Source organism: Convolutriloba macropyga, chromosome 9 (genome assembly GCF_964194025.1).
Source record: "Convolutriloba macropyga chromosome 9, txConMacr16.3, whole genome shotgun sequence".
NCBI classification, from domain to species: Eukaryota; Metazoa; Xenacoelomorpha; order Acoela; family Convolutidae; genus Convolutriloba; species Convolutriloba macropyga.
The window spans coordinates 10,042,336-10,056,127 of NC_134476.1; the positions used below are offsets into that span (position 1 = coordinate 10,042,336).

General features: G+C 38.5%; 1 protein-coding gene across 1 annotated transcript in view; it reads left to right on the forward strand.

Moving 5' to 3' along the window:
• LOC142346119 (uncharacterized) overlaps window positions 1–9,410 on the forward strand; it is a 203,444-nt gene extending 194,034 nt beyond the window's left edge. Inside the window, exon 6 of the mRNA XM_075398624.1 lies at window positions 9,299–9,410. Within this exon, the coding sequence (XP_075254739.1) occupies window positions 9,299–9,410 (112 nt within the window). The remainder of the gene's footprint in view (window positions 1–9,298) is intronic.
• The last annotated feature ends 4,382 nt before the right edge of the window (window positions 9,411–13,792 follow it).

The window sequence follows — 13,792 nt, forward strand, 5'->3', positions numbered from 1 at the left end:
ACTGAATACTATTGTGTTTAAGTCTGTGTAGATAAGACTTTCTTATACACTTTGCAACTAGTTACAAAAACATAAAACTATAACACAGACAAGTTCATGTAGAGTAAACATTCACAATTGCAGTTACAACCCTTGACCTGGGTGTGTTAAGTATTCAACAAATTTCACACACAAGTGTTGCTAATCTTGGTATTTTGCCGGATTTTATTTATTCGTTTTAAATTCAAGACTATAGTTGTTCAGTTGTGCTCCATTTTCAAGAGAACAAACTGTAAAAGTGCTTTACAAATAATGTCTTACCATATTCTTTGCGAGTCTGAAGATGCCTGGGAGCGCAGTATTGTGTATCACACTCAATACGAAAACTACATCGTTTTTATACAGCAGAAGAAAAATAGCGAAAAAGGCTGCTGGAGATCAATTGAACATTGCATCATACCAAAAATGTTCGTGAATTTTGTTGCAACACTACCAGATAAATACGTATCTACAGAAGACAATGGCACCAAAACTGTGCTAACAGCTGGAGGATACAGTGTTCCTCGGAAAATGCCCCTACTTTTCCCCTATGACATTGACTTTCTCCAGACACAAAGAGACTTTTGTACCGATACGATTGTGACTGTGTGCCTATTTATGAGAATCAACTCGGCCAATTCCAGGCAATTGAAGAACTGGCTCAACTTTGGGGAATTCAACCTTCGCCAACTTCGCCAGCTACTTCACCAATTGGATCACCTGCAACAAACGAACCAAGCCCCATTGTTACGCCGGAAACAACAGATACAAAACGAAAAACAGTCATCGCTTCAATCATGGACAAAATGTCTTGGAATATGGGGTCAACCGAGCAGTTCGAACCGAATTTCGATAGTTCTCTTCTTTCAGAGACAACTTTTGTGACACCAACGCAGAGTGCAGAGAATGCTACAGTATCCTTTGAAACGTACAGAACCTCAACCAACACAACACCCTTGAATTCAGAGACTCCCAAAGTATGCAATACTCCACAGAAAAAACGTGCCAATCGAACACCACCTATAGATATATTTGAGGACTAAACTAAATTCTGAGAACTGAAACTTTTTAAACTGTCACCATTTCTATGAATCTGTAAATAAATAAAGTGTGTGCTTTAATAATATTTTTTGGGTGAAAAAGGTTTTCAAATGGTTAAAAGTCAATTTTCATATGTAGGAATTCTGTAAAACTGCAAAATTCTCACTACTTAAGTAGTTAAAAAAAACTTTTATATTACTAACCATAGGGTAAAAAAAGGTTTTTAAATGGTAAAAAGTCAATTTTCATATGTAGGAATTCTGTAAAACTGCAAAATTCTCACTACTTAAGTAGTTACAAAAAACTTTTATTTTACTAAACATAGGGTAAAAAAAGGTTTTTAAATGGTAAAAAGTCAATTTTCATATGTAGGAATCCTGTAAAACTGCAAAAATCTCAATACTTAAGTAGTTACAAAAAACTTTTATTTTACTAAACATAGGGTAAAAAAAAGGTTTTTAAATGGTAAAAATTCAATTTTCATATGTAGGAATTCTGTAAAAGTGCAAAAATCTCACTACTTAAGTAGTTACAAAAAACTTTTATTTTACTAAACATAGGGTAAAAAAAGGTTTTTAAATGGTAAAAAGTCAATTTTCAAATGTAGGAATTCTGTAAAAGTGCAAAAATCTCACTACTTAAGTAGTTAAAAAAAAGTTTTATTTTACTAACCATAGGGTAAAAAAAGGTTTTTAAATGGTAAAAAGTCAATTTTCATATGTCGGAATTCTGTAAAAGTCCAAAATCTCACTACTTAAGTAGTTACAAAAAAGTTTTATTTTACTAACCATAGAGTAAAAAAAGGTTTTTAAATGGTAAAAAGTCAATTTTCATATGTAGGAATTCTGTAAAAGTGCAAAAATCTCACTACTTAAGTAGTTACAAAAAACTTTTATTTTACTAGCCATAGAGTAAAAAAAGGTTTTTAAATGGTAAAAAGTCAAATTTCATATGTAGGAATTCTGTAAAAGTGCAAAAATCTCACTACTTAAGTAATTACAAAAAACTTTTATTTTATTCATCATATAGTAGAAAAAAGGTTTTTAAGCACTAAAGAAGTTCATTTTCTTTAAATAGAATGCATTTAGTTATTCCACAACCACATTTATGGTTTTCACCAAATCACATTTGGTAAATATGTTATCAGTACTAGTGGTAAATATCAAATCCTTAATTTCAATTGCTTTCGACCTATCTTTGTCTTATATATAGCTACAATTTACTTTTGCACAATGATAAGATAGAGTGTCTTTCAAGGAATTACATTATGTTCAAATAAAACACGCTGATAATAGCAGTCTAGAACAATTTTAGTCAATAGTATAAGAATACTGCCAAGTTTTCCAGAAACCTAAAAGTGAAAACTGATAATAAGGTTGAAAATAGAACGGAATTTCGATACAACCCTCGAAGAGTAGAGAAAGTCTAAAACAACTTTTGTAGAAGAGTATTTAGAACACTTGAACTGTTTCCCGACAGAAAAGAGTATATTGTAGGTATACTGCGTTAGCTATGTTTCAGTTGTGGTAGATAACAGATATAATTAAAACTACACAATAACCTTTTACCATGCATGGAAATAATGGAAATGAGTAGTTCTGAAACAGGAACACACCGCTTATTGGTCAAAAGTTAACATGGATTAAAGTTGACCTACATTCCTACCAAGAATTGCGTTCCAAACCTGGCAAATTGTGTCAAAGTGCAAGCACACCCTCAAAGGGAAATTGTTCTCGTGTAAAACACAACTTTCAACCAACTAACACTCCCTCTAATTGTACCAGTTAACTGTTGTTACAATTTGACTTTATTTGCTCAGTCGTTTTCTCATTAAAGCGGTCAGTTGAATTTTCGAAAGAAAAAATTTGAAAAACTCAAAAATGACCCAACCGTGTGAAATTTGCGCAAAGGAACTGGCCGACAAAAGAAGCCTTCGAAGACACAAACAGCGCGTTCATGGAGTTCAACCAGAATTCCCAGCCTTGGAGTGTAGCACTTGTGGTTTTGAGACTCACAACATTCTGATAATGAACCAACACACCCGACGGGAGCACGGTGGAGAAGTCCAAAATCAGTGTGCCTACTGCACTCTGGTTTTCAACAACCAGAGTAACTTTCATCAACATCTGAAGAATGCTCACGGATTGCCTGTTTGGAACAGAGGCCAAAGCAATAACCAAGCAGTACCAGTACAGTCGGCAATTCGAGGTGCTCTGGAGATCTACGAGATTGAAGGTAATGATCACACTGACGTTTTGTCTTTCATGAACTCATCGAGATATCACATCAATGAACTTGTACGTCAAAAGACCCTTGAAGGTCCTCAGAAAGTTCAACTTTCTCTAAGCATTACACTCACTAAGGGGATTAATGAAGAAGAAAAACACGTAGCAATTTACGCTAACGCTGAAATGCAAATTGTGTACACGGATGGTCTCTCCGAAGAACAGTTCTTTGAGTCCGTGCAGCATATTGTCAACGTGGTTTCAATGTATGCCACAAGTGGAAGTGGTTGGATTATTGAAAAGGTAGAAAAACTCGAAATTCGATTTGCAAAATTCAAACCTATTCGGGGATCAACCTATATAGCACTTCCAACTGAACTTAGCGCTCTAAAATGCCTGCTCAATATCCGAAACTTTAACGATCCAAACTGTTTCTTGTATTGTTTCACGGCTGCCTACCATTTGCAGGGGAAATGTTGCCCCCTCACGCAACCTGGGGATCGGTACAGCAAAAAAACAAACCCAGCAACATACGCTCGCTCAAACCCTCTAAATCATCAAGCAGTAGGAGATTTCCCGATGCCGATGCCAATTGACAAAATAAGCGCGTTTGAAAGATGTAATGAAGTAAAAATGAACGTTTTTCGATACGAAAAGAAAAGTTTGTATCCTTTCCGCATTTCAAAGCACAACTCTGATTTTGTCGTTGATCTCCTACTGATAACTGATGGTGAACGTTATCACTACGTGCTGATAACGGACCTGGTAAACTTAGTTCGAAAAGTGCAAGGGCGACAGATTGATGCACGCGCAAAAATCTGTCGCAACTGTTTTCATGTTTGCTCGAACAACGAAACGCTTCAAAAACACGAAAAACTTTGCTATCAATTCGAGACTTGTCAAGTTCTGCTACCTGAGCCAGACAGCAACAGTCTCGCTTTCAAAAAATTTCAAGCAAAAACAGCTCTTCCACTGGCTGGCTATTTTGACCTAGAGTCAATCATTGTTCCGGTATCATCAGTTAACAAAACCCACAGACTTCAGGGACTCGTGTGTTGGACAAACACATTCCGAGCGGTTACTGTTATGTAGCCATTTCACATGGAAGTCCAAATTTGGAGTTCTTCCATCTGTACAGAGGTGAAGATTGCATGCAAGTCTTTGTGAAGCAAATGGAGACACTGGCAAAAGATATCTACGAGAAAAAGCAAAAACACAGGTGCTTCACAGGAGCAGTTGGACAAGCAAAAGAGCTTGCGACTCACTGTTGGATATGCGAAACTAGTTTTTCTGCGGACAACGAAAAAGTCTTGGATCACTGCCATTTCTCAAATCAGTTTCTTGGCTGGGCTCACTCAAAGTGTAACCTACAGCGCTGAACACAGAGCTTCGTCCCCATAATCGCACACAATTTGTCAGGATATGACTTCCATCATGTTGTAAAGAGTCTTCATCACTGCAACCCTAACAATAAATTTTCAATAATACCTCAAACTGATGAGAATTATATCAGTTTTAGCTTTAAAGTTTGGATCAAAGATATAGTGAATAAAAATCAAAACGTCATTCCCATATACGAAGAACTTCGCTTAATCGATTCTCTTCGCTTCATGCAGTCGTCTTTAGATAAACTAGTTCAGTCTTTGCCTGAAGACAGTTTCGATATACTCGATAACCATTTTGAATACTGTGACCAAAATGATGTGAAACTACTGCACGGTAAAGGATTCTACCCCTACTCCTACATGGACACCTTCAGAAACTTCAAGCTAAAAAAATTGCCGCCTAAGAAGTGCTGGGTCGACAAACTCAAATCAGGAAAAGTGACAATAACGGAAGCTGACTACGAAAAAGCAAAGCTGATCTTCGAAAAATTTGATTGTAGAAACATGGGTGAATATCACGATCTGTACTTGACAGTCGACACCCTACAGCTCGCCTGTTGGTTTGAGCGGCTACGAGCAGTCTGTCTGGACTCGTACAGTTTGGACTGTGCTCAATATCTATCAGCACCACACTTAGCGGGCGATGCCTTTCTGAAGATATGTCAACCCGACCTGGAACTTCTCACAGATCGCAACCATCTTGATATAGCAGAAGAATTGTTGCGAGGGGGTATGTCCTCGGTATACACAAAAAGACTGTTCACGCCAAACAACAAATATCTGGAACGTTTTGATGACACGCAAAAATCAACATATGGTCTCACCATAGATGCTAATAACCTCTATGGTGGGATCATGAAGGATTTCTGCTTGCCACTCAATTCTTTCCAGACGGACACAGAAGTGACGATTGAACAAATTTTGCAAACTCCAGACGACGCTGAATTTGGATATATCGTCTGCGTCGACTTGGACTACCCCGACTCAATTCATGATGCTCACCAAGATTTTCCAATGGCACCCACCCGAGAACCTGTGGACAGCATGTGGTTGAGTAGTTACCAGTTGGACCTTTTGGAAGAATATCATCTCCCAAAAGTTTCAAAGTGCAACAAACTGCTCCAAACACTCTATGATAAGAAGGATTAAACACTACACTATGTAACGTTGAAGATTTATGAACGAAACGGCCTTAAAGTTTCAAAACTGCACAAGGTGGTCAAGTTCAGACAATCAAAGTGGATGGCAAAGTATATCGAACTGAACACAAGATTGCGGCAAGCAGCAACCAGCAAAATTGCTGAAAACTTCTTCAAACTCATGAACAACTCTGCTTTTGGAAAGTGTTGTGAAAGCATGCGGAATCGAGTTAACGCTTTCCTGGTCCGAGATGAACGAGCTCTCCTCAACCACACAGATAAGTTTAACATGAAATCCTTTAAAATTTTTGATGAAAACATGGCAGTCGTGACTACAAGAAAAACGAGAATAAACTGGGTGAAACCTACAATAGTTGGTGCTTCAATTCTGGATCTTTCAAAAGCATTCATGTTTCGATTTCACTACGAGAATATGAAACAGTGGTTCAAGTGTGAACTTTTATACTCTGATACGGACTCACTTACCTATGCTGTTGATTGTGATGACTTGTATGAGGAGCTAGCACGAGCAGAAGTCAACACAGAATTCGATTTCTCCAACTACCCTTCTGATAACACATTGTACAACACAGAAAATCATATGGTAACTCTCAAATTCAAAGACGAACTGGCAGGGGTGGTAATGGAAGAGTTCTGTGGCTTGAAACCCAAAATGTATTCAATACAAACGAAGGGTATGTGTAACATTATATCTTATTAAAGCAAATTCCAGTTTTGAAACTAACCAAATTCATGGAAACGTCTTTTTAATATAACTAATATAACAGGAACATTGAAACCTAGATTAGGAAAGCACATAGATTGAAATAGAAAATGGATTGATTGTAATGTTCTTTCAGACTGTCAGAAGAAAAGTGCAAAGGGAATAACACACGAGGGGCAAAAACATCTAAAGCACGAGGTCTTCAAGAGAGTATTGAACAGCGGGGAAATTGTCCGCGTCAAAAATGTGACCATCAGATCAGAGAAACATGAGTTGATGACACTGGAACAAAACAGAGTTGCGCTTTCGGCCTACTGTGACAAGCGGTTTTACCTTGACCCAATAAACTCCCTACCTTTTGGACATAAAAATATTAGAGAATTTGCATTTCACAATGTTATATTAAATGATTGGGATTGGGAGTCAGAAAACGAAAGCGACTTGGATTCAATTTCACAACCAACCCCGGAAAATGTGATATCTGAAAACAATAGTTTTTCTCCCCCCGATCCAGGATTCAATCAGCCCGATTATTCAGAAAGTGAGCTTGATCAAGATATTGTTGACTGGAATGAACCCTACGCAATTTCCCCGCCAGACAATTCTTTTCTAGAATTGGAAGCAGTTGAAAGCGAAGCAAGCAATAATAGTGATATGTCTGATTTATCTTCAAGTAACAGTCTTATAATAGAACCAACACCAAAACGCAGACGTCTAGTATTATACAATTCAAGCAGTGAAGATAACTGATAACTTACATTTAGTTGTAGTTGAAGTGCATGGATAAATTATAAAAAGCATTCATATAAACTAAATACAAATTAATGTAAAAATTGAAACTTTATTATAAAAAGAAGACAAAATAAAAGGTTTCTCTAACGCCGTTTTATCGGGATTCCACGACGACTAAGAATAATTTCCATGGGGGAATGACTTTTAACATGGTTAGTCAAACCATTTTGCTGGGTAAAAACTTTGAAACAAATTCTGCACCTTAAAACAGGGTTTTGGATAATTAGAGGGGGCGCAATAACTGCTGAATTTTCACACTGGTGGTATCGTGTGTCAATTAAACGCCAAATTTTCTGATTGCAGTTTTCACATTGATATCTAAAATTGTTGGGGTGTATTTCTTCAAAATGAGTAAAAAGATCTTTAGAATTTAAAAATTTGGAGCGACACAGAAAGCAGTCCAACAAGCAACGTTTTCGCCTTGGTGGCATTTGGAATTCGTATTCTGGTATTGGGTGTGTAGATTCTGTATAACTGTGGGTAAAATGTTGAAATGGGCCCAGACCAAAACAAGATTAAAGTACCCTGGCGCAGACATATGCCGAATTAACTTTCAAAGCGGTGGTAGTTAAAATGGCTTCAAGCCCAAAGCGGCAAACCAGTCACGCAAGTGGAGGGAAAATGATTTCCTAAGATTAGTTTCATGCATGGCAGGGGAAATAAGCAGAAAGAATTTCAAAGTGTCCCACCCTGTAGTTTGCCCAGGAAGACACTTGTGTCCCCCCCGTAGTGTTCACGGGAAGACACTTATGTCCCCCCCCCCGTAGTTTGCCCAGAAAGACACATCACTACTCATATTTTGCTTTCTCGATAATATTCTTCGTTCATACACGGCAATTCGGCTTTTATTTTAAATATTTTTAATGAGTTTTTTGGTCCCTGTTCTATGTTCACACCTTTTAGAGTATTATTCTATTTGATCCAAGAATTGTTTTTACATGGGAAAAAAATTGTCATTACCTAAAAAAGGGAAAATCGTGAATAAAGAAGACTTGCTTTAATTGTCAAAGCAACAATATTTCCATTTTTTGTTTTGACTACGAAAACTATTCCACTTTTGTAGTTGCTTGAAATATATAATTTCGAACACATTCGGTTTTCAGCAATAATTTACCTTCAGCACATATTGATGTTGTTTTTTGCAACTGAGGTGTTGAGATGAAACGTTTTTCTTAATCGCCGCTCTTCAGCTGATTCAACGCAAGAAAATTTAACTCGTTCGTAGAAATTGGTTTTGAATTTGTCAACTCTTATCAAATCCTTCAGAGACGCATCTTTCTGCGCTGCCCCACTAGTCGTGTTTTAGCTTTAATTTTTTTTGTATTTAAATTAGATTCCCACTATTTTACATTAAAGGACATGTTTTGAATTTTCATAAAGTTGGCGGTCTTTATCGGTAAATTGTTTTGTTAGCACCCTCCTCCCTCCCCTTTTTTCAATCACATTTTTTCCCTTTTAACCGGTAATTGTAGCGGTAAATAACCGGTAATTGACTTGCGGTAATTGTAGCGGGAACTTAACCAAAAGATTGGAGTTTTTTGCCTCCTGAAGTTTTCAATTTCTTTTTATTCTTTTCACCGCAGTAATCGTTCAAAACTGCAGTTTTTACCACTACTCGCCATATCAAACCGCATTTTTTCTTTTTTTACCCAATTTTAAGCGTTGACATTGCGTCAGGAACCGAGCGACGCGAATTCTGCCAATTATGTGTGCTGTTCTCAGACCTACCAAAATTATTGAGACGAGCTCTTCATCGTGAGTGTTGACCACAAGTTCCCGGGCTATTTGTTGAAACTTATTGGTTGCTTGACTATATATACAATTTAAATTGTTTAGCTGGGTTGCCTCAGCCTGGAAGTGCATTTTAGCTGAAATCATTCAATATTTTTAGCAGTGGTTTTCAAGACTTTAAAAATCGATTTAAATTTTTTTACAGTGGTTTTCATAACTTAAAAATTTGATGTATGCTTTTAGTGAGCCAGTGGAAAACGGAAAGTGTATTAGCCTCTATACAAGTATGTCCATTAATGGACTGGTGGGAACTTCTGATTGTGTCAAAATATTACCATCTCTTTGTGCCATGTAAGTAGAATTGACGCTAGATAGAAGTATTTAATACCCAGGTTGGGTCTGGGACGGTCTGGACATATCGACTTTCCGTCTGCGACTTCAACCTGGGTACGTTAATTTTATATGTTTTGTAATTTATATATATATATCTATATAAATATATATTTATATATATATATATATATATATATATATATATATATATATATATATATATATCGTTACTAAGTAAATAAACGTTATCAGCGAGAAAATATCTTTTCTTGAATTGCAATCGTACGACGATTGTTCAATATCCTTTTTTTGACCTGCAATCATGCGACAAATGATTGAATATCTTTATCTCATTTGAAACCGTGCGACGATGGTACTGAGTAAATAAAAGAGCAGCGAGGATTGAATTGCGCTATTTGAATAAAGCGAGAAATGAACAAAAGATTACGTAATTTCTTAAACATTTAACTTCTTATACGTAGAGCGCTCGGAAAATTTCGTTTAACATAATTTTCGTTGAGCCTACTAATATACTAAATCGATTGCGCTCTTTTTAGAATGAATATTTTTATGTTTCGAAAATGTGTTGGTGACCAATCTGAGCTTAGACAATTACCTGCTAAAAAAGATCAAGCTAGATTTGCCTGTAAGTAAACGATGCTTTTTTGCCTTGATGATACGTATTGACACATTTGCCTTTATCGTGCTTGAGAATTGAACGTATTCGATAGTGTGTTTTACCTATATTTTTGGTGACGCTCTTCAGCCTAAACTGTGTTAAACCTATTCAATTTTTGTTATCTTGGCTGGCAGAGGCTAACTGCCGCTTCGTTGTTGTCAATCTTTCTAATCAGCTTGACTCCCCAAATCGTAACACGGGACGACGCTTACGCTTACGCTACCCTGCTCGTTGTCGAATTTCAAGCTTAAAAGCGAGAGGCCATTGGGACCCAATACCAACGGTGGCTCTGGTTTGCATCTTTCTGGACCCCACAGACGAAGTGGATAACAGTCTTTCATCAAGGGCAAGACGACTTCATCCTCAGAGGCGGCCAGCACTGACCAAATTGCATTAACTGGAGCGGCAATTGGTAGTTATCAATTCCAATCTCAACAATCTCATCACAACAACCTCGAACGGTGTACCGTGTAGTACATCTTCCCGGCGGTCGATGATGCAGAAGCCCCTACAAGAGAGTGCATGGGCATCCAGAGAGCGTACACACACACTGAATGAAAGCATACAGATGGTGGATGGGATGTCTTATGGGTTGTGCTCAACAGGACATTGCAGGAATCAGACGTAGATAGAAAAAACTGTAAGACTCATCCAAAAAATTTCACTTTCATAGAAAAAAACTTCTGATTGTTGTCGTAAATTAATATCATAGAAACCGGCAAATCTAGTAACCCCCCTCATTTTTTTTCTGTTTCATTTCCTTTATTCTGGTATTATCAATAACCCCTCGTCACCGATAACCTAACCCATATTTTTTTGTTTGTCAAAAGAAAAAAATTCATCAAATTTGAAAAAAATTGGCCGATATTTGAACAATTAGCAGTAGTACGTATTGGTATCTCAGAAATGCAAAAACGCTGTATACACCTTATATCTCGCGAAGCAAAAAAAAAATTTGAAAAAATTGACCAAACTTGATGAAATTTTGCAAAAAATTTATATAAAGCGTCGATAGATGGCGGATCGAACATTTGTATAAAAAGGGTAGAATTAAGAGTTTGGTCAAGATTTTCATATTTTGAAAAAAAAGAATCAGATAACTGATTTTTTTGCAAATAAGCGCTTATTCTTGGTAACTCGTGAAAATCGTGCATTTAACATCAAGGTTCGGAGTTTGAGCAAAGCTCAAATCAATTATGTTGTAAAAGCATTATATGGTTTTCATATTAGCTGCAAGTTCACTGCATCACGCCATAAAACCTTGCCTCAAGCGTTACAAGACCATTATAAAAAAGGAATTTACGCATTACCGGGTCTGAGTTTTAATCCTAACGCTTTGAAAGTCCGAAAAACCGCGCAATTTCAATTGAGTAACTTCTTCCGTGATAAAAAGAGGCTAGTTGTATGGCATGATGTGGTGAACAATTCATTGTCCCGTCATCGCAGTAACAACAATAAGTCTTTAACACCTTCGCAGCTTATTGAAGTGCTTGAAAAGTATCAGGAGTGCATAGAGGCTATAGTGTATTGCCCCAGAGAGGGAACTCCTGATATTTACAATCAGCTCAAGCGCAGTACTCTAGTTACCATTCATTTAGTGAAAGACATTGTGTCTTAACGTAAACAGAATGATCTTAGTTTACTTAAAGAGTACAGAGCATTACACCAAAGGCCTGCGCTTGAGCTGAAAACACTCACTATAGTCTTAGCTCATAAGGACAACCTCCGGTCCTTGATAACACGCTCCCGACCAAATAAACTTTCAAAGCGCCGTCGTAAAACGCTTCGCACCCGTCATGCGTTCGAGAAGGCGGAACTCACACAAGCCTTTGATAACCTGAATGTCACTTAGTTTTGCGCTGTTGTGGGAGTCTACCCGCTGACTGCCGGTGTGACTTAGTTAACTCACGAGTTACGGGTTAGTTTGTGGTTGGTTCTTTCCGATAGCGCTTTACTAAACGTTTCGTGCTCCCCATTCTTCGAGTTTTTCACTACCGTCCGTTTTCCGCAGGTTATTTGGTTTCATTTTCTGCTTCCGTCCTTTTGTTTCCGTGTCACCTTGTTTCTTTCTATCCCCCGTTTATTTGTTGTATGATGTAGTATGTTGAGTTTTGCTGTAGTAAAATTTCTTTCTGCTAGTATGCTGGTTTGTTGTTTAGTCTCGTTCCTTGCTAGGGTGTGACTTAAGTTCATTCTGGAGTAACGGCTGGTTTGTTTCGTGACTTTCGCCACACTTGTTTGCTAGCAATTTGCTGTAGCTTTATTAATTTTTGTAGTATGCACTTTTGTTGTCTGGGTATGGTGGTTTGCTAGGGTGTGACTTAAGTTTGTTCTGGAGTTACGGCCAGTAAATTTCCTGACCTTTTCGACTTTCCGTTATACTACATCGTTGCCGTAAATTGTTTCATGTTTGATGTTTTTGATGCCGTTGATAAAGCCCCATAATGTTTGTGCTAGTTTACCTTGCAGTAGCTCCTCTCCTTCTTTCTAGGGTGTGAGTTAAATTTATTCTGGAGTTACGGCTAGCTTGTTTGGTATAGATTGCTGCTGTAGTCTCCCGCCTCCTCGCTTGTGGTTTACCGTCTCCCTCCCGTGCTATCCCGGTTTCCCGTTTCGTCGCGCGCCATCCGCCCGACGTTTCCGCCCCGCCCGTGCCGTTTTCCCGTTTCGTCGAGCGCCATCCGCCCGACGTTTCCGCCCCGCCAGTGCCGTTTTCCCGTTTCGTCGCGCGCCATCCGCCCGACGCTTCCGCTCCGCCCGGGCCGCTTTCCCGCTTCGTCGCGCGCCTTCCGCACGATGTTTCCGCCCCGCCCGTGCCGTTTTCCCGTTTCGTCGCGCGCCATCTGCCCGACGTTTCCGCCCGCCCGTGCCATTTTCCCGCCTTGTTGCGCGCTTTTCGCCCGACGCTCCCGTTTGTCAGTCCGGTTCCCCGTTGCGTCGTGCGTTAATTGTTCGGCGTCTCTTCCCGTCCGTCCCGTCTCCCGTTCTGTCCCGTTTCGCACTTTCTGCGCACCGTTCTTTCTTTCTTTCGCCGGGTACTATTGTACTCGACGAACAACTTTGCTCTTTGGCGGTTTGCTAGGCAACCGTCACACTAGGGTTCGGTATAACCCATTTGTGTTGTGCTGTTGCATGTCTATGTACTTTATATTAGTACCAAATTAAACTTTTGGTTCCTGTTTTTTCTTAAGATCTTGACAACATTGCAGGATAAATTTAACAAACTTTATAGTGCGAGGGCAAAATTAGAGGCTGAACTTAATAACATCTATGGTGATATTAACAATGCTGTTGATAAGCAAGACAGGAAAGTTAAGATCGAACGTCTGATTGTTAAGTGCAAAGATGCTTTTACTAGAGTAGTTGATAAGAATGAAGAGCTCTTTGATCTGGCACAAAGGACTGAAGATCCAGATGCTGCCTGTAAGAGCCTTGAAAAATGGTTAGAGACTGTAACAAAGAAAACTGATGAGTTCATTGCTGCTGCTCGAGGGTATATCAATTCGGTCCATGACAAAGAGACAGCAGAGCCGTATACCTCTCACCAATCAAGATCAGGTTCACATATGACTTCCTCAAAAAGATCAAGTCAGCGTCAACGAGACTTAGAACTATCACGACTCAAAAGGGAGGAACTTGAGAAACAACATGAGGCAAAGCTTCGCATTGCTAGACAGCGTCTTGAAATTGAAAAACAAACAAAATTGCGGGAATTGGAAATTGAG